Here is a 22,796-nt window from a genome sequence, read left to right as displayed (position 1 = left end):
AATTAAATGATTACATGGCCTCTACTTGAAAAATTATATACCTGGAGTTATTTGCTCTCTCATTTTTTGACTCAATGAGAACTTACTGAGCAATATAGTTAACTAAGAATTACATTTGTCTTTTGTTGTACAACAGGAGGAAAGATGAGTTACTATCATGAGGACCCTTCTCTCTAGTTAAGATGATAATACTGAGTGTTTAGTTAGAATCTGGTGTATTAGTCTAAATGTGAAGATATGGGTAGAATATTATGGGCATGTTTAGGAAACCAGTCTATCGTCTTCCTTTTGTATAATTCTTGAGATTCGTATACCAAGACTTCTGTTTTAATATGAGTTCTCCAGAGGTTCATCCACATTGGGGAGAGCAATCTGCTTTACTCAGTCTCCTGATTCAAATGTCAGTCTCATATAGGTATATCCAAAAATAATGATTAGCCAAATATCTGGACACTCAAGTTTGTACACAAAATTAGCCATAATGAATCTATTCAATAGTAGATCTCCATTCATTTGATACTGTTATAGGACAGGGAGAGGGACAGCCCAAACCCCGCAAACCTGCCTATTCTAAATGGGTTCTGCCATCCGCCGCATCAACACAAAACATAGGAGACTTTAATGAAAAGGAATTTTAATAAAACTAGGAAACAATACAGGTAAGGCAAAGAATCTAGTTTCTAAATGAAACACCCAAAGTTACCCGTCCCCTCGTGGGTAAAAGTCCATCCAAATGGGATTGGCCCAGAGCAAGGCCCCAAAGCCTGCCACAAGTCTAAAGCATCTTCCAGTGGGGACCCACAGCAAAGGGTCAGAAACAAGCAGACAAGCCCGGAAGGAAAAGAGCAAAATCAACATCAAGATAAAAGCTGCCATTGTCACCTCCCCATGGGTCTCACCCACATCTGTGTCACCCCGTCCACAACCAAAAGACAAGCGCAGCTTCTTCACGTGTCTCTAGGCTCCATGTGCCTCCTCCAGGTCTCCTGGCTCCATCCTGCTTCCTTCCTCAGTCTCTTCTGCAGCTTCTCCTCTTCCTGCTCAGCTCCACCCTCCCTTGGGTGGGGCAGGGAACCTCCCCCTTTCCTGGGACCACCCTGTTACAATACCAGAAATCTGTATCTTTGATATTCTCTTATTTTTGACAGGAAAGATTAGAGCAATTGAGACATTTTTAGTTTTATTCTTTTCAACTTGTGAATTCCTTGTTTCAAAAAGTAATTTATTTCCTTATTCCTTTTCCCTTATAGAACAACTCTCTTGCATGAGGCCTCAAGTTTATTTGCAGAGTAAAATTCTTTTTTACACAATGTCATTTTGCTTTTTCTGTATTCATTTTTCAAATTAACTGATGATAATCATGAATTTCAAATGTGTTTTTTCAGATTTTTCAAAATAAGGGAAAAAATGGGAGCATAGTTTTTCCTTACATTTTATCACTTAGTGGAAAAAGATTTCTTATATTAACAAGTAAAGTAGTTGATTGAAAAAGGCAGTATAATAAGATTATCAAAAGATTTGGGTATACAAAACCTGCATAGTAAAGCAACCCTAAGGAGAGTGAGTAGGACTAGGGTTCTGTTAAATTTTTTTGCCTGAGTTTAGTGAGTATAACTGTCTTAGTGAAGACAGAAGACCTCTTTCTCTGTTCTCCTTTATTGGGCTATCATATTCATATTTTTGCTCTTTCTAAAGTGCACGAGTATAAGATAGGAATTAATGATGTGTCTCTATTAGTTTCTTAGAGCTGCCCTGACAAACTACAAGAAACTGACTGCCTTAGAAGCAAATTATCTTTTATTAATCTTTTTTTTTCAATTTTATATATTTTTATATCATTTTTCATTTTTGCACAATGTATGCATTTTCTTTTTTTTTTTTTTATAGAGGCATGTTTTTATTTATTTATTTATTATATTTGTTTGTTTGTTTTGTTTATACATGCACTGGGTACAGTCAGAAGCGCGGGAGGGTGAGAGAATTCACCAGAGCCAGAGCGGGGAGCAGAGCAGGCAGAAGGACCGAAGCACACTGCTGAGGGGAGCAGCGGGTGGCAGGAGAGGTCTGCGCACCATGTGGGATCCTCTTCCGGGGCCGGGGAGCAGCCGGGGATCTAACCGGCGCCACGGAGGCTGTGGGCAGCTTCGCAACCCAGCGCTCAACCGCTGCGCCACCGGGGAGGCCCAATGTATGCATTTTCAACTTGGTTATAGTCCCCATATAATTCCCACCCCTCCTTGTTTTAATCCTGCTCCCTCCCTCCCAATCCCCTTAGTGTGTCTCTGGTTTATAGTTGCTTATTGCTTTTGATTTTTACTTTATTATAATTAGTCTTTTTCCTGGTCCCTTATTTCAGTTTTCTAAATTCCTGCTATGAGTGAGACCATACAGTATTTTTCTTTTTCTTTCTGGCTTATTTTGTTGAGCATGATCCCTTCCTGCTCCATCCATGTTGCTGCAAATTGCATGAGTTTGTCTTTTTTGATTGCTGAGTAATATTCCATGATGTATATGTACCACATCATCTTGATCCAGTCATCTATTTTTGAGCATTTGTGTTGTTTCCATAGCTTAGCTATTGTAAATAGTGCTGCTATAAACATAGGGGTGCCGGTGCCCTTTGGAATTCATGTTTTCTGTGTCCTCTGGGTAAATACGTAGGGGTGGAATTGCTGGATCATATGGAAGCTCCATCCTTATCAGGTTGAGGAATCTCCACACAACTTTCCATAGTGGTTGGACCAGTGAGCAAAGAATATGCAATGTACCAAAGAAAGTTTGTTCAATAAATGGTGCTGGGAAAGCTGGATCACTACATGCAAAAGAATGAAGCTTGACTACTACCTCACACCATGCACAAAAACCAACTCTAAATGGATTAAAGAACTAGACATAAGACCTGAAACCATAAAATATATAGAAGGAAATATCAGCAAAACACTACATGAAATATACCTCAGTAACAATTTCAAAGACACATCACCCAAAGCAGTGATAGTGAAGGCAAAGATAAACAGCTGGGACTACATCAAATTAAATTAATTATCTTAAAGTCCGGAGACTAGAAACTTCTAAAATGAAGGTGTCAACAAGGTTGGTTTCTTCTGAACTTGTGAGGGAGAATCTGTTTCATTACTCTCTGGTAGCCTCAGGCATTCCTTGTTGTTTTCACTGTGCTTTTACATCATTTCCCCTCTATTTGTATCTCTTTCCCTAAATTGTCTAAATTTCTCTTTTTTCTAAAGACAGCAATCATATAGGAATGGGATCCACCCTAATGATTTCATTAAGTATTTTTCACCTCTGTAACAGCACTATGTCCAATCTCATTCAGAGATGATGGAGCTTGGGACTTCACCTTTTATTGGGGGTGGGGGGAAGAGGATTCCCTTTGACCAAAGCAGTTTTTTATAGTTTTAGAAATATATCTGTTGATTATCTTTCTCCGTTTGTATACCATTACCTTTAAGTATGTGTTGAATTTTGTCATGACCTTTGCCAAAAACTAATGGGAACATGGCAGACAAAAATGTTCTATTCTCAATTATTGCAAACAATGGATTGAAAACTTTCTTTTTTCGTGAGACTTTAATATATCGGTATGTTTTGTGACTATAGAAAGGCTTGGGCATTTTATTTCCTTGATTTACTTGAGTATGTCATAGCTATTAATATTTCCCTAAAGACGTTTGTTCCGTGGAAGATACTGTTGAACATACTAAAACTAAGACGAAAGACATGCTCCATGGCATAGTAGGTAGCTTTAAGGTTCCAAATTGATCACCAAGGGGAATGGAAGGGAGAGACAAATAAGTTTCACCAGAAGTTTTTGGAACTTATAAATACGCTTTCATGCATTGAAAGTATGCTCTTTATTATAATAGCAGTAAGTCATGCATATTATTCTAATTATAGTTATGAATTTTGTACAAATATGAATACATTATCTTGTTTAACTTTTATGACCAATGGTACATTTGTGACCAATGTAATAAAAGAATGAATAGTAAAAAAAGGGATGAAAACTATTAGTATATAATACCATCCATCCATTACCAAAACCTGACTTTATGAGTAGAATGAACTAACAACTTACACGGTAGAATTTTGAGATCAGTCCACTAAAGCTTTGTGTAATGGTTTCTATCCTTGAGGTTGCTGATGCCATAAGTCCCTTCTTTACTTACATTCATGCATTTGGCAACTTGGTTCTGTTAGCGTTTTTCTTTAACATTTAGTAACATCAGTATATCTTTTGAATATTGTTTTTGTCTTTAATTTCATTGCTCTGATATTCATGTAATTTATACATTGTGCTGAAATTAAACATCTGTGGAAATCCTTGGTATTTTGTGAAAAGTTTTTTTTTTTTTAATTTTTTAAATCTAGCTATCATTTGTAGAAGATTGAGTCATGGCTTTATTTATATTATTCATATTCTTAGCTTGCCTTGTGTCTGTCAAGGAGCCTTTGACCAAACCAAAAATCATATCAAGAATCGTATCTATTCTTATGAATTCAAAAATAGAATTGCAGCTGTCATTGAGGAAAGTTTATTGATACAAATTTCCAGGTTTTTTTGATATTTTAGTTTTCCATTCTTACTTGCATACAGAAACTAGAAACTATCTTTTATCTAACTTAATTGCAAAATACATAAAAGGTCCTCAGTAAATGTTTCATTGAATGAGTTGGTAAATGCACCTCATTCAGTTACTGTTCGTGGAATATTTTTGAATATGTGTCCTTTTAGGAATATGTGTTAATTAGTGATGTTAAATGTATTATTTGCTCTTTAAATTCGATTTTGTTGTAAGATCTTTGGGTATAATACTTTCCTAATGATAAACTATTATTTTGAGATAGGCTATCATAAATTAAATGGGACTTATCCATAATCCTAACTACAGTTGGCTTGTATTTGTTAGAATATAATAAAAAAGTGCTTTAAGGCTTAATATATCATGAACATTTTCCCTATCACTAAATATTCTTCTGAATCTTGACTTTGATTGGATCTAGATAGTTCTTGCATATGTGTGTATATATATGTATAGCTATGTACAGAGTATGTATCTTTCTATACGTGGTATAATGCTATAATTCAATAATTTTAAACCAATCCTGAATATTTAGACAAGTTAATTTTTGAAACATTATGTTTCTTTTTTTTTTTTTTTTTAAAGATTTATTTATTTGTTTATACAAGCACTGGGTACAGTCAGAAGAGTGGGAGGGTGAGGGAATTCACCAGAGCCAGAGCGGGTAAAAGAACAGGCAGAAGGACCGAAGTACACTGCTGAGGGGAGCAGCGGGCGGCAGGAGAGGTCTGCGCGCCATGTGGGACCATCCTCTGGTAACCAGGAGCAGCTGGGAATCGAACCAGCGCTGCAGAGGCTGCAGGCAGCATCACAACCCAGTGCTCAACCGCTGCGCCACCGGGGAGGCCCAAAACATTATGTTTCATTGGCAAAGGGGCAGATTATTAACTAATACTTTTTGTAGAGAGGAAAAATGAGTCATGAATTATGACAATTATAAATGGTGTATATTCCATCCACCAAAGTAATAGTGTTCTAAAAATGAGACATGGAAAACCAAGTCAACGTATGCAATATAATCCTTCAAGTTAGATAATTCACATTTTAAATGGGTGATCACTATTTCTTTGTCCTTAACTAAACTACAATGACATCTTCATATAAATACTCCTTTTGAAGTTGGAGGATTTTATTATTGATATATTTTTAATATATTGGATTTCAATAATTTTCTAAGAACTGTATAAAAATTCTTATAATTGTGGCTGCATTGAGTGCTTTATTAATTAATAGTCTGATTACTGTGCCTAGCAAATTGTGTGGAAATCTTTATTGAGGCCTAATCTTTGCTTCAGAATGTAATATAATTGGCTTCTGTTTGTGAATTAGGGAAAATATTGGGTATAAATTCAAAGATTAATGATACCAGAGACAGTATGAAAAATACTAAGATAATGATAATATTAACAATAAGATATTCAATATGTTACATTAATTCAAGAGGGGATTATTTTGAAAGGTAATATCACCAGTTCTAATTTTCACTTCTTTGTCAATCTTTTAGGCCCTATTTACTCACAGTTCCTAGTCACTCTAACATAGACACTGGAGTTGTATGTAATAATTTTTAGGAAACTCATTGTGAAATAAGAATTCATGGGGAATGACATCAATTAAGAATGGGCCTCCCCGGTGGCGCAGTGGTTGAGCGCTGGGTTGCAAAGCTCTGCAGCACCGATTCGATTCCCGGCTGCTCCCCGGCCACCAGAGGAGGGTCCCACATGGCGCGCAGACCTCTCCTGCCGCCCGCTGCTCCCCTCAGCAGTGTACTTCAGTCCTTCTGCCTGCTCTGCTCCCTGCTCTGGCTCTGGTGAATTCTCTCACCCTCCTGTGCTTCTGACTGTACCCAGTGTTTGTATAAATAAATAAATATATATTTAAAAAAAAAAAGAATGATTACAGAAAACCATTTTAGAAGTATTTAATAAATTTTTCCATTTATAAGTTTATTTAAGAATTATGTTTGTGCATGGTTCTTTTCTAATACTTATACATTTTTGTAATACTTTATTTTATTAATAAATTTACAGCATAATCTGTTTGCATTCCTAGTATATCTTAGTCTTAAGAAATCCTAAAAAAAGTAACACCTTATGTTCATTTATGAAAAAGGTATCAATATGAATTATAATTTTTCTATTGGCTAATTCAAATTATTTATTTTGCATAAAATAATATCTTATTGTTCAAAGAGGTCTAATTATATTTGGATTGCTTACCAATTGGTTGAAAAACTCAAGGTCAAGATTATTATCTTTGATGTCTTAAAGAAGAGATATAAATAGTGTCTACTTTGAAGATGGAAAAACTGAGACACTCTGCATTTAAGTAGCTTTGTCAAGGTAAAATTTAGTAACTTTGAGCAGCAGGACTTGAACTCTTATCAGCACTTTATACCCTGCTCTTAATATATGGATTTTCAATTGAAGTAAAAAAAATTAAATTCAGTACCTTGAATTTTTAAGCAGGTATTAAACTATGCTACTTTTTGTCAAGTTTGCGGTAACTGTGATTTGTATATGTTCTAAAAGTCTTTAGATAACATTTATTCTGATTGCTTCTATTAAGTGATGCCATTTTCATGCCTTATTTTTTTCATTCTCCAATTTCATGTGGCATACAGTGACTTGGTACACAGTGTACTCAAATACCTTCTGATAACTCTTTAAGAGAATTATTGAAGGTATCCTATAGAAATATATTAAAAGTAGACTGACAAAGTATACACACTGCTGAGGCAGGTTTAGTTATTGTAAATTAAAGCAAACTCTTATTTTTTCACCATTGAGCTGAAAATTAGATGGTTAAAGAAGCAGTAAATTTGGCCCCTAAATGTTAAGGACATCAGTGTTAATACCTGGGAAGAGGAGAAAGAAAGAGGCTAATTTTTGCTCTATGCCTCTATGGCAAGTGAGGTATACCTATATGTTAGCTAATTTAATTTACTAATCATAATCTAAATCTGTGTTCTTTCCCGTATTTTGCAGAAAAAAAATTGAATTAATTTAAAGCTCCAGTATTTGGATCTTTCTGATTGCCATGGACCTACTCATCCACCTTAATGTACTTAGTACCAGTTACCCCCTGAATATTAAATAAATATGAAAAGTGTAAAAAAAAATTGAAATTCTCAAAAGTAAAAAATTCAAGAAATTTTTTTATTTTGATAAATATAGTTCATAAGTATTATAAATACATCCTTTTAGAACTGAGAATATGACCCATTATGTAAGTTCATTTTATGGTTATGTCTAGAAATTAAGATTTAGTTGATATGCTTATTTAAATCTTAGAAGTCTTGGACTACTGTTGTTAACCTAGTTATGTTTGGATTGTCTGTTTTATTTTTAACCTGTTTTAGAGTTCTAAGCTCAGTTTTCCTGTTCCGATTCTTCCTGGTACAACCCATATCTTAAACTGCGCTACTTTTAACGTAGTTCCAAACTGATTTCTTTCCTTCTTTGTAAACCCTGTGTTTTATAACAAGCTGTTTGTAAAGCATTGATCTGAAAATTTGGTCTTACATTATTAGTGGTATTATTATATGTGTACTTATAAATAATAAAATAATCACACTTTATGTATGGGAAAATCCTTGTGTTGAAAAGAAAAAATAACAAAAATCTGTTGGATTGGATCATAAGTATTTGCTTATACTAATTAACATGGGAAAAGGAATGAAACCGATTTGATAGCAAATTTTTGAAATTATATGGTCAGCTTTTAAAGTGCATTGAGAGGGTTGAATTTATCAAACAAACCTATTCTCTTGCTTTAAGAATTCTTCCTTCTGCTTTGATAATTATTACAATTTCATTCTTGTTTTTATACTATTTTCTTTCAAATTTCATACTAATGGGTAATCTTTAATTTTCAACATTATACTACTGCTTTCTTCAAACTTATATACTTCATTTTTTGTGTTACACAGAGCCAAGAAAATGATGAGCTAAGAGATGCCCATGAAAAACGCAAGGAAAGGCTACAGATGTTACAGACCAACTACAGAGCAGTAAAAGAGCAATTAAAACAGTGGGAAGAAGGCAGTGGCATGTGAGTTACATAGCTCATAAAAGCATTTCCCTAAATATTAAATGGAATGGAGTAGCATCATATAGGTGTTTTAATGGCTTTTGTTTGATTTTAAAGAAATAATTTGGTAGACAGATCTTTATTTTGAACTTTTAAAGAGAATATAATAAATGAAAGCAGAGAAATATGCTTGTAATAGGTAATAGGTTTTCCTGTCATTTGCAGAAATTATTAACATAGGTGATTATGAAATGCTATGTACATTTGAATATCAATAGAATAGCTTAGTAAAATTGTATAATGTAAAGCCAAAGTAGTTTATATCATATGATTTACAATGTGTTTTAAATAATTGTACTATTATTACAGTGTTTATAACCCAGAAGATTTTTAAGTTTAATTGAGAGACCAAAAAAAGTTTAATTCAGATATATAGATAACTGTCTGAAAACTACTTTTACCTAGCATGCAATTTGAAAATCTTTACTATCCATCAGTTTTTTTCTGCAGCTTATCTGATTGAATTGGCGGTCTCAGTTCAATTGCTCTGAACAGGTGTTCAGATCTTGGTTAGTTGTAAGTGGCTCCCCTGTTAACAGTATCAACAGAGGGCAAAGGACTGAATGAGTACAGAAAATCTACTATCCTCTCATCTTTTGAGATGGATCCTTTAGGGCAATGTTGATGATACACATTGGTCTATTCTATAGAGAAATATTGTTTCTAAATTGGCCAGTGCAGCACTTTTACAAAATAAAAACTAAGAATTTGTTTTATGTACAGAAAATGAAAATGTAAAGGGCATTTGGAAAGTTCTGTAGATAATTGTCACATCTAAGATTTTCCTTGGATCACTGGAAAGTGTTTTTGATTACTTGTCATTAAAATAGTGATAAAGCTATTTGTTCTGGAAAATACAGCCTCTGCTAACCTAACTTTTTGGTGTCACTAGAAGTATGCTACTTTCTAACATAGTCATTGATAATAGCTTGTCTAAGGCATGTACTACATACAGATTTGTTGCAACAAATTCTGGTTGAGTTGATTGCTAATAGTTCTTTCTTAGAATCTGTGACAATCCTGTAATACATATTTTTACTAGTAAAATGAATGAGATGGATAAATCTAAAAATATCTTGTGTCTACTTTAAAGTTTTCTTTCCATAGTAGCAGTTGAGCAAATTATGATACAGGAAATTATGATATGGGATTTTAATTTCTACATAGGTTGTAGGAAATTCATTCCATTAATGGATTGAATTTGAACTATTTTTCAATTTTGAGGAATGTATAAATAACTTCTTATGCATTTTGACATGGTAAGAAAGCAAACAACTTTATTTTAAAAATAGCAATGAAATCAGAAAAATAAAGAGAGCAGAACCCCAGCAACTTCGACAAGAAGATTCTGATGCTGTATGGAATGAACTGGCCTATTTTAAAAGGGAGAACCAGGATCTAGTGATTCAAAAGTGAGTTTCTGTTTATTAACAATATATTCTTTAATAAACATTCAAAGAAATTTTTGTGACTTAAAGGCTCTGAGATAAATTGCTTATAGAATTGGAAAATGAAGTGATCTGTTTCTTGCCAATGAAAGTAAAGAAAAAAAGACTAGCTTTTAAAAATAAATAAATAAATATATATGTATATATCTGATGAAATAACAAGTTGTGCATTTGCTAGTTCTAGCTGAACTGTATAATATGATCTAGGGATTGTGTTAATTAATGTGGCTCTCATCTGTTGAAGGTGTCGCTCTTCATTAGCCTGTATTTTAGACACTGCCATGCTTCATTTTTGGAATAAGGTGGAGAGGGGATAACCTAGCCAGCCATCCTTGTTTGATCTCCTAGATACATACGCAATGCAGAATGCCTGCGCTCTCTTGGTTCCCTGCCCTGTCCTGCTAATCCCAGCTGAGCTCATTATGGTGTAGCCTTGCGGCTGCTCTTGGAGCCAGAGCTGTCCAAGCTAATTACTGGTAGCAGCAGAACTGCCTGTTAAGGGTCTGGTATGGATCTGCTAACATGGTCCTTGGTAGTGACCTGCAGAAGACAGGAGGGAATTGCTTTCTTTCTTGCTGTGCATTGCCTGTCCTTTGGGCTTAATGCTGATCCTTCCACGTAGGTATTTTAGCTGCTCTAAGTATAAAACTTGATGAAGGATACTCATATTTTAGAAAACACATAGTTTACTTCTTTGATCTTAACAATTCACAGACCATTGTATTAAGCTTGGCAAAGAAAGAACACTTTTTTTTTAACAAAAAAGTTAAATCAACATAATTAGCCTCCTTTGTTGCTTAACTGTTCCTTCATTTAGAATTAATTTTTTACACACAAGACATGTATTTTTTTGGGAAACCTGGTTGTCTTTTAGTTGACTAAAATTTAGTATCATGCAGCATAATGTAATTAAATATCATTGAATTTTCTTAACTGTACACCAGAATCTTCTTTTGTATACTATGTGATAGAACACCTAACTTCAGATCACTTTTCTCATGATAATTTGGGGGAAATTTTATCAGATTTAAATGTATACTTCTAACTACCTATAAAAGTGTATGACACTCTGCTAGTGCTAAATGTTTGATGCTGATCAAAAGCTTCTAATCTTGAAAATTATTCTATAGATTTTGTAGATTTCTTTGTCCCAGAAACATTCCTTAATAATTTTAATAGCTTTAATGAGAAAAAATTAACAAGCCATATAATTCACCATGTAGAGTGTATAATTCAAAAGCTTTTAGTATATCCAGAGAGTTGTGTATCTATCATCCAGTCAACTTTTAGAACATTCTCTTTACCTTCCCTAAGAAAAGCATTTAACTGTCACCTGTTATCCTTTCATTGCCTGTCCCCAGGCTTAGGTAACAACTGATCTAGTTTATGTGTCTATAGACTTTCCTATTCTGGAGATTTTGTATATATGGAATCATGTAATATGTGGTTCATTGTGACTAGCTTGTTTCACTTATCTTAATATTTTTCACATTTACCCATGTTGTAGCATGTATCAATACTTTTTCTGATTATCTTTAATTATCTTTTGTCTCTTGAAACTAAAGTTAATTTTGGACAAAGTGAATTAGGTGAGGGACCTAATCTAACTAATTGTGAGATTTGATTCATTCAAGAAAATTTGAGCAGAGGTTAGCTTTATGTTTTATTCATTAATAAAGTAGAACTAATGAAAAAGTAAGTGTTAAGATCTTTTTAAGAAAGTAAATGAACTGTTGTTAGAATCCTTGTATGTGTATTCAGCAGTGTGTGTACAGGCAAATAGCTCTTTGAATTAAATGTAAACTCATAATTAAAGTGTGAATTTCTTCCCTGCTCCCAAAATCTTTTTAAATTCATTAATGTGGTGGCCATTTATAAAATAGTTATTTTTCAGATCAGCCTTAATTTAGTAAAGATGAATATCTGTAGCCATGGATATGTCTGACTAGAAATATTTATATTGAATTCTGACTACAAAAGTATAATCTACCCTTAACAGAACTCTTTTTATTACAGTGCTAATTTAGTAAAGATGAAGCTTAGGTTGATAATCTTAATTATGCTAAGTGATTGAAATAACCTTTCTATCATATAATAAAGTTTTATGGGAGAGGCTGAATTATTTTGTGAATCATTTATTTAGTCAATAAATGTGTTTGAGTTATTGCTGTGGGATAGTCTCTCTTTTAGGTGAATGATTTGAGAATGACATACATACTTCTTGCTCTCAGAGAGCTTACATGGAACATCTTCAGTGTTAAATGTTCTAATAAGATGTGATATTCAAAATAGAACTAAAAGTATCATAATGAAGCAATAAATTTATGAAATATTTTGTTCATGATGTTTGTTTACTGATTAAGATAGAAATTTTTGAGTTTCATAATGTATATTAAGTGGGTTTTTAGTGTACAGTTTTTTGAGTTGAACAGTGTAATAGATAAGTTTTATCATAGTGTCCTATATGTGAGTTAACATTTATGTAAATAAACATGTTGGTATGTCATAATAGAACATAATATATAGCTATATATTATGTTATATAATCTCTATAACATGTACTATTGATTTAAGTAATTATCCCCCAATTGGAATACAAACTGGTTCTAGCACTTCAAAAAATCTCCTTGTTCTGCTCCTTGTAGTCAGATCTTTCCCAATCCCTAATACCTATCATCCATGGATTTTTTTTTTCATCATTTCTATAGCTTTGCCTTTCTTCAGAACACATGGAATCATATAGTTGTAGCTTTCTGGGACTAAATCCTTCACTCAGTATTATACTTTCAAGATTTATTCATGTTGGTTCGTCCAGTATGTTACTTTTTATTACTGTTGGTTTGTCAGAAAAGTCATGACGTATTTTTGCTTGGAAAACAGAAAAAAATACATTATGACTTTTCTGACAACCCAATAAATGGCATTCCATTGTACAAATATACTACAGTTTATCCATCTGCTAAAGAACATTTGGATCTTTTCTACTTTTTTTCAATTATGGATAGAGCTGACATAGTTAGATTTTTATGTTACAACATTTTTTTAAGGCAAATACCCAGGAGTTGCATTGCTGGGTTATGGACAGTGTATATAACTCTATAAAGAACTGACAAACTGTTTTTCACAGCACCTATACCATTTTTCATTTCCACCAGGATTCATATGAGTTGACTTGCTCCACATACTTGTCAGCACTTGGTATTATTATTTATTTAGACTATTCCCATAGGTGTGTATTGGTTTCCCATTATGATTCTAATTTGCATTTCCTTAATGGCTAATGGTATTGATCATCTTTACACTTGCTTATTTCTTCATATCTTTTTTTCATGAATGTCTATTCACATCTTTTGCCCATTTAAAAAGTTATTGGTTATTATATAAATTAAACAATAATTGTTTTTATAGATCTTGCATATAAATCCTTTATCAAATATGTGATTTACAAATATTTTTCAGTTTATGGAGTAGTTTTCATTCTCTTCTTTTTCTGTCTTCCCACCACCATCCCTAACTATCCCCGTTAATCTTGGCTTCCCCCCTTCTTTTCAACCTTGGAAGCCTCACTTCCTTTATTAATGTTCACTATTTTTTATAAGTATTTTACTTTGTTGAGTTGCCTGCTATGTAAGTGTCCAATATTTTTCTGTGTCATTCTGATTTGCTACACTATACGTAATTCCTTCAAACTCCTCTTTTCTATAAACAGCAGCACTTAAGCTTTATTGTGGCTCAGTAGCATTCTAAAGTGTAGATGTAACACATCTTCTTGAATTAGTTGATGGGTATTTAGGTTGTTCTCATATCCTAGCTATTGTATATAGTGCTGCAGTAAACAATGTATAGCATACAGATTTTTGGACTTGATGGTCCCATGTTTGGATAAATGCACAAGAATAGGATTGCTGGATGAAATAATATTTCCTTTTTTCAAGGTAATTCCAGATGGAATTCCATAATAACTGTACTAGTTTACACCCTCACCAACAATGTAATAGGATATCTCTTTCTCCACATCTTCTCCAGCACTTGTTGTTGGGGGAATTTTTAACAAATTCTCACAGCTGTGGCATTCTCACAGCTGTGAGATGATATCTCATTGAGCTTTTACCCTGCCTGTCTCTTACTGGAAGCAGTGGTGAACATTTTTCCATGCATCTGTTGGCCTTCTGGATACACTTTTTAGCTAATTGTCTGTTCATATTTGCTGGCCATTTATTTGTTGGGTTGTTTTGCTATTGTTGAATTAGCAGTTTTTTAATATATCTCAGATACTACCCCCTTGTTGGTAGTGCAAATGTCAATATTTTCTCCTATTCAGTAGGACATATATGTATTTTAAAGATTTATTTATGCATACAAGAGCTGGGGCACAGGCCAGAGGTGTGGGGGGTGAGAGAATTCACCAGAGACAGAGCAGGGAACAGAATAGGCAGATCGACAGAAGCACACTGCTGAGGGGAGCAGTGGGCGAGTCAGGAGAGGTCTCCTGCGCCATGTGGGTTGCTTCCTGGCCTGCCGGTGATCGAACTCATGCTGCTGAGGCTGCAGACAGCTTCACAGGCTGCATCTTAACCTCTTGTGCCACCAGGGAGGCCCAGTATGACATATTTTTAATATACTTTATTTAGTGATGCAAAAGCTTCTTAAGTTGAGGTAATTCCAATTGCTTATTTTACTTTTATTTCTTTCCCATACTTCTCAATAATTGATGAATGGAATATATTACCAATGCTTTCTTCTATATATTTTATTGTTGGAGGTCTAATATCTAAATCTTTAATCCATTTGGAATTTATTTTTACACACAGAGTTACAGTTTTCCCAGCATCATTTGTTAAAGGAGTTTCCATTCTGTAAGGTTTTATAAGTCATATTTTGCATAAACTTTCAGACTGCCGCCTTTGTATCTTTATGTTTGACTGGAGAACTGGTTTGGGCAAGGAGTGTTGGGTAAAAAGGAATAGAAACCAGCTGGGGCCACCAGGCACTGAAGGGTTGCATACAGTAAATGTCAGGGATTCTAGCTTCCTGTGTGCTGCAGGTAATAGAGTTGGATGGTGGGGATCCATAGTGATCCCTTCCTTTAGTCCACCTCCTCGGTCAAAATATTTTGTGTAGTCTCATGCCAACCTCAAACAATGGGCTATATTTGAGGTGGGTCATCTCAAATATGGATGGGTCACAAACCTGAAGTTGTTCTATTTGCTGTTCTAGTACCCTTACCCTAGGGTGCTTGCTTCTATCATTAAGATCTAAGTGCTTAAGATCTGGTTACTGAAAAGTATTCCCTTGTTATCTTAGTTTGACACTGTGTCTTTTGAATATCACAGTCATAGGCTGTAAATAGCCTCATCTAAGAGAAGACACCGATGATTCCACCTGGTTGTCCCTGCTGTCTTCAACTTCAGCTATTCTATATTGGGGGCTTCAGACTAAATTATGTAATCATCACTGCATTCCTGCTCCTGTACTTCTCTAGTAGTACACCCCCTGTTCTGGATGACAACTCTACACCTCCTTATCCAGTGCAGTGACAGATATCCAAAGTTCCCTCTGTGGGTATGTGCCTCTGAGTCAGTAACTGTAGGAGAGCTCCATATGGCAGCTGCCCTTCTCCTTCCTGACTTGTACTGTCCAAGTGTCTCTGCAAACTCAGTTCAATTAAAGTTTTCCCTACACCGTTCCATCTGACTGTGGCTGCTGGGCATGCTGCAGTTATCAATTTTTCTTTCAGGGGTCATCAGATTTGTTCTGCTGCATTTTAGTTGTGAAAATTTGGAGGAAGCTAGCCTGGCACTTTCACTCTTCCACTGTCTTGCTAGACTCTGAGCCTTTTCATTCTCTTAACAGTATTTTGCATTACTAAAAGTTTTAATTTTGATCAATTCAAATTTATCAACTTTTTTCTTTTATAAATAATTACTTTGATGTCATACCTAAAACTATTATCCTCACCCAAGATCTTCAGTCTTTCATCACAGGTTTTCCTCTAAAAGTTTTATACTTGGACATATATTCATTTTGAGCTAATTATTGTATAAAGTGTGAGATACAAGTTAAAGTTAAATTATTTTTTTGCAAATATATGTCCAGTTTTATCAGCCTCACATTGAAATCAGTATCCTATCTCCAATAATTGCCTTTGAAAGTGTCTTGTATCAAATGACTATATTTCTGTGGTTCTATTTCAAAACATATTATTTTATTCCATTTGAATTTGAATTCTTAAGCTTTTGCGAAAACATTATCTTGCTAGTGCAGCATTCTAATAAGTCTTAAGCTAACTTAGTGTGAGTTTAACAGCTTTGCTTTTCAAATTTAGTTTGACCTTTTTGGTCCCTTTGTCTTAGAAGTTTTAGCTATAAAAGTAAGTTTAAAAAGCAACTGTAACTGCCAAAAATAATGTGAAATTTTGATTGGAATTGTGCCAAATCTGTAGATTAGTATGTCTCTCAATATATTGAGATTTTCTTTTATAAGTGAGGCATAGTTTTAGCGCACAGGTTCTATATGTATTTAAAATGCTTTTGTTAGATTTTTTGTTACAAAAGTATTTTTTGTTTTGTTTGGAGCCATAAATGGTATGATAATTTTAATTTTGGTTTATAATTGTACATCACTATTGTATAAAAATAATTTAGAGTTTTGCGTGCTGACATATCTTTATTGATATGTCAGCGATAACTGCCATATTTATTATTATTATCATCATTATTCATTTTCTGTTTGTTTCTTTTGCTTCCCTTATATTTCCTTCCTATGAAAAGAATTACCTTTTTAATGATTTATGGGGTTTTAGAGTATATGACTTTGAATACATTTTTTACAGTTTGCACCAAGTATTATACATACAAAACTTATTACTGTCTGCTGTCAACATTTTACCAATTCAAGTGTAATGTAGAAGCCTTACATCTATTTGCATCTCTTTATCTTCCACCTTTATAATGTGAATATCATAACTATTTTCTCTAAATATAGTGAGAAAACCATTCAGTGTTATAATTTTGCTTCATTTGTCATAAGCAATTAATTTTAAAACTTCAAAAGGAGTATATCCCATTATATTTACTAACAAATATGAGATATTTTTGTCCTTTTGAAATGATCTTATTTCTTCTTTTGCTTTCTTTCTGTTCAGAGTTTTCCTTCAGAATTTCTTTTAGGGTAGGTTGGGTGGCAATAAATTCTTTTAAGTTTTCTTTAATTTAAAAAGTCTTCATTTCTTTGTATTTTACTTTCTCTTTCCACCTGCATTCTTTATGCATTACTATTTTTGAGCTTCTGATTCAATCATTTATTTGGTCTATTCTACTTTCATAGCATTCTCCAGATTTTTTTATCTCCTCTGTTAATCTTTTTACATACTGTATATCCCTTATTTTCTTATTTAAAGCTTCAATTTCTATCTTCTATTAATTTTATTTCTCTAGACATTCATTTGTAGTTCTGAGTTTCCTTGTATATCTTTGATCAGCTTTCTATGTTTTCTTCCATTTTCTTGAACTTCTTAGTCATAGCAATTTTAAATTTTGTATCTTGTAGAAGAAAATGTCTTCCACATCTCTGTAGTTGGATTCTGGAGATTTGTTCTCTCTGTGGTAAAGTACTCACTTGAAGAGTTAAGGTGCCATGTATCATATTTTCCATCACTCCATTTTGTAACTTTCTGGGTTGCTATTTATTCAGGTGTTGGAAGAATGCAGAACTTCTACTTTTCTAGCAGATGTTGCTTATGTCAGGGAGAACTGATCAGCAACTGTTGAGCTGGGTGGGGGAGGATGTTAGATGGGAATAATCACTGGTAAAAGTGGTAAGCAGGGGAAGCTCACATTTGTGGCATAATTTATCACCCTCCTCTCTGGGTTTTCAGATCCACATCATCTCTACAGTCTGTGGGCCAGGCTTTCAACACCTTTTTACAGATTCAGTTAGAGTCCCAGGGGATGTGGAAGGCGTAGTACTGCTCTACATGCTGTCTTCTTCGTTGAAGACTCTGCCTGCTTGGCTCCCCCAGGCACTGCAGCACACATTTCCCCACAGTTAGAAGTGCATCTCCACACCAGTAAACTCTTCCTTCTCCAGAGATGCTAGCCAAACATGAGTGCAGACTTGTTCTGCTAGTTCCCACACAGTATCCAGGCACCTTTCTACCTGTCTTTTGTTAGAGAGTTGACTTTTCTCAGTGCTCCTTCTGTAGCAGTCAGCATTGGTGTCCAATATCCAGGAGGCACTTCAGTTTTGCCCCAAGTCACAGGATCCTCCATGACCAGTAGCTCTATGGATCATTTTAGATTACCCCCCTGAAAGCAGGGTAGGGAAACTTCTCTGATGCTGAATGATAAAATGAAAGGAAGGAACACTTCAAGAATAATCTGACTCCATAAGGAAAGATAATTTCAGAAAAATGGGTATTCCAGAAAGGGAAAACAAACAGAAGGGGAGAACTTATTCAAAGAAATAATAGAGGAAAATTTTCCAATCTTGGAGAAAGAATTAAATATACAAGTCCCTGACTTAAAAGAACTCCTAGTTTCCTAAATATAATGAGACCTACACCAAGGCATATAGTACTGAAACTTGGAAGAGTACAAGACAAAGAAAGCATATTGATGGTGACTAGGGAGAAAAAAAAACAGATAACCTATAAAGGTACCCCAATCAGACTTATATCTGACTTCTCTATCAAATCGCTACAGGTAAGTAGAGAATGGAATGGCATTCAAAATAGGTAAAGATTAAAACTAGGACTGATATCTAAGATCTACAAAGTACTCATATAACTCTATAAAATGAATGCAGTAATAACTATTTTTTCAAATTTCAGCTATAGAATATAAAAGAAGATGTACTAGTAAACTCAGTGAAACCAAATTTGAATTTAGTGTTTCAAAATCAAATCTTAAAGGTTAATGTTTTAAGAACCTAATAAAAAAACAGTTAACTCTAAAAAATCAGTGTACAAAATGTGATTTTTAAAAAAAGATTTCTTTTTATATATTTATGTGTAGAAGAACTGGGGTGAAGTTCAGAGATGCGGGGGGATGGGGGTGAGAGAATTCACCAGAGACAAAGTGAGGAGCAGAACAGGCAGATCCACTGAAATATACTGTTGAAGGGAGCAGGAGGTGAGACAGGAGAGGTCTGCTGCACCATGTGGGTCAGCTACCTGGCTGGGGATCGAACTCATTCTGCAATGGCTGGTGATAGCTTGATAGCGATGAGACTCTAACCCCTGTGCCACCAGGGAGGCCCCAAAATGTGATTTTAAAAATGATGCTGTTACCCGATTACATTATAGTATTTCTACCATTGGAGGTAGTCACGAGTATTTGTTCTTGTGCTAGAAAAGGAATCTGAGGGCTTGAGAAATTTGCATGAAATATGGTTTCTACATTTTCTCTTGATTTATAAAAAATCTGTATCATAACTATATTTAAACTAAAATATGAAGAATTTAACAATATATGAACTAAAAAATCAGCTATTCCCTCAAGTATTTATTTAACAGATATTCACGTATGTATTTTTATTCATGTTAATTCATTCATTTCAGAGCCAGACACTAAGCTAGAGATTAAATGTATAGTGACCTACTGAAGAGTTGTATTTTTAAACTCTAAGGAGTTTTACACTAGGATCAACTGTCTTGTGTTAGTGAGAAGACCCTAATTTTTTGGGTGCTAGTAGCAAGGAAGAATTAAGAAAAACTTTCAGAAATGCTGGTGACTCACTCAGATTTCTCACTTAGTTGAAGATATTGCCTCACTAACACTAATTAGATTTATGAACCAAACAAAGTAATATTTACATTCTTCTAAATAAACATGTTGACATTCTGCTAATTAAAACATTAAATATTTAGGTACATTCTTTCTGAATAGTAATAGAAAGCAATAGAAAAGCACTCAGTTTACACAGTATGTTAAGCTTTCCTTGTCCAACAAATCCTGCATGTCCCTGTTAGGAACCTGGGAGTCAAGGTAAGAAATGCTGGCTTTTACTGTGCTTTTTGTATTCTTAGCTAAGTAAACCAAGAGATTATAGTTTGTAGATAATTTTGATCTTTTTATACTAATTTGCAACCTATATGAAATGCTGCAGCTGAGCACTCTGCTGGGCACAGGTAAAAAAGACAGATAATATGCCATCCTTTGTATTATGACCTAATAGGTTAGTAGGGAAAACAAAGATGAATGTGATATGAACCATTGATTAAAGAATAGTAGTGTCATAAAGAGGAAATTGGTTTTATGATTTGTCCATTTGCTCAGAATAGTAACCTCAGAACTGATCCCTCTATCTGACCTCCTTATAACAGTCCATACCAAATATTAATGATTCCATATTCACAAATATCTCTAGTATATATGTATTTTTTCCTTCCTTGCTATCAGTGCCCTTATTCTCTTTTGCAAGCTATCATCATATATTTCCTGGTGAACTAAAATAAACTCATGAATACCTCCTTACGCCAACTCTTATCCCTTTGAATCTATTACCCCACCGTACCTACTGCTATCTAGTGATGTTTTATAATAAAAATCTGAGCATGTCTCTTCCCTGTTCATCTTTACTATCTTTCCTTTGCTCTTAAGATGAAATCTAAATTCTTTATATAATACACTTGAAACTTGTCTCCTCTTCTTAACATTTCTGTTTTCTTTTGTCTTACTGTAACCAATATATTCATAAAAATTACTGATGGTATTCCTAGTTGATGCTGAGAATTCTAATTAGTGATTTTGTAAATGATGGTAGTTACAGTTATGGTCAGTGGTAAAGGGGTTTAGAATTTATAGCTAAAAACTTCAAATTTATTTTATAGAGTGGGTAATTTTATCCTTTATATCATAATTAGATAAAATACCTATTTCAGTTACTTTTTGGTCATTTTTCTTAATGATTAAAAAGTAAAGAAGCTATAGATCATTGGCAAAAAGATGGAATGATTTTTTTTTCAGATTGAAAGTTATAGTTTAAAAGAATATTTTATGGAATTCAATAATAGTATTTAAGTTACTAAAATCAAAATATTAATATTAGGAAAATTCAGTAAAGTTTTGTTTTCTGGTGTACAAAACTCTTTGTCTTCCTAAACAAAAATATTTTTCCAGTATTTTCAATTGAGGATTTTTTGAAATGTATTTCTCAACATGAGTTGGACATAAAATCTTTAGATAAAAATGTTTGTTAATCATGACATTATTTGAAAACACATTTATACAAATTATGTATTTTATTTATTTTATTTTTTTAAGATTTATTTATTTATTTATTCAAGAGCTGGGGTACAGGCCAGAGGCACAGGAGGGTGAGAGGATTCACTGTACATCTATGATCTTTTTCTAATCCAAAGCATATTCATCACCCCCAAAAGAGACACCCATGCCCGTAAAGCACTCCCTCCTCATACTCCTTTTCCCCGCTACTTTCAGTTCCTGCCAGAAACATAGTACCTCCATTCTTTTTCTTTTTAACTCAGAATGGCTGTGGCTATTTGTGGTTCCATGCAAATTGTAGGATTTTTTGTTTTATTTCTAAGAAGACTGTTGGGATTATGTTGAATCGGTATCAATTTAGGTGAAATTAACTTTTTGATAATTTTGATATATGATCAGTGAGCATGGAATGTCTTTCTGTTTCTGTGGTGTCCTTCAGTTTCTTTCAATGACATCTTAGTTTTCAGTGTACAGGTCCCTCAGTTCATTCCTTGGTTAGATTTTTTACTAAGTATTTTAGTGCACAATTGATGTAATTGCAAATGGTACTGTTCTCATCATCTTTCTACTATTTCATTGTATGTAAAAATGAAACATTTTTGTATATTTGTATAAATTCTGTTTCATAGAAGTCATCAGTGAGACCATCTGGTTCTGGACTTTTTTTTTTTTTTACAGGATTTTGATTATATTTTCAGTTTCTTTTCTTCTGGTAGACTTATTCAGATTGCCTCTATCTTCATGACCCAGTTTTGAGAGGTTGTTTGATTCAAGGAGTTTATCTATTTCCTTTAGAATGTCCAATTTTATTGGCATGTAGATCTTCATTGCAGTCTCTTTGTGATCCTTTACTTTTCTTTTTTGTCTATTGTAATATCTTCCTTTCATTTCTGATATTCTTTGAGCCTTTTTTTTTTTTTTTTTTTAGTGAGTCTATCCACAGATTTTCTGATTTTTTTTTAAAGTTTTTTAAAAAACTTTTTCTTTAATTGCCCTTTAGTTTTTTCCCTTTTCTATGTCATTTGTTTCTTATCTGATTTTTATTTCATTCTAATGACTGTGGGCTTAATTTATCCTTTTTCTTGTACCTATTGGTGTAAGTTTAAATGTAGTTTTTGAGATTTTTCTTATTTCTTCAGATGAGCCTGCATTGCTATAAACGTCCCACTTAATAGTGCATTTGCTGTATCTCGAAGATTCTGGTATGTTGTGTTTTAATTTTTGTTCATCTTCAGATAGTTTTTCATTTCTCTGGTCACCTAAAGTTCAGTAGAGTTTTTCTTAATATTCATATATTTGTGGTTTTTCCAGTTTTCTTCTTGTGGTTGATTTCTAACATGGCATTATGGTCAGAAAAGATGCTTGATGTGATTTCAGTCTTCTTAATGTTGTGGAGATTTGTTTTGTATCCCCACATGTGTTCTGGCTTG

General features: G+C 33.8%; 1 protein-coding gene across 7 annotated transcripts in view; it reads left to right on the top strand.

The window, feature by feature from the left end:
* Positions 1 to 22,796, top strand: part of CNTLN (centlein) — a 236,875-nt gene that overhangs the window by 101,995 nt on the left and 112,084 nt on the right. For all 7 annotated transcript variants that reach the window (XM_037494596.2, XM_037494597.2, XM_054689416.1 and 4 more), the window contains exons 11-12: positions 8,533 to 8,654; positions 9,986 to 10,105. In XM_037494596.2, coding sequence (XP_037350493.1) covers positions 8,533 to 8,654; positions 9,986 to 10,105 — 242 coding nt within the window. The remainder of the gene's footprint in view (positions 1 to 8,532; positions 8,655 to 9,985; positions 10,106 to 22,796) is intronic.

Source organism: Talpa occidentalis, unplaced genomic scaffold, assembly GCF_014898055.3.
Source record: "Talpa occidentalis isolate TD23 unplaced genomic scaffold, MPIMG_talOcc4v2.1 talOcc4.7, whole genome shotgun sequence".
Classification (NCBI taxonomy): domain Eukaryota; kingdom Metazoa; phylum Chordata; class Mammalia; order Eulipotyphla; family Talpidae; genus Talpa; species Talpa occidentalis.
The sequence above is the reverse complement of the archived record's forward strand: the minus strand, read 5'-3'. Positions and strand labels throughout refer to the sequence as shown.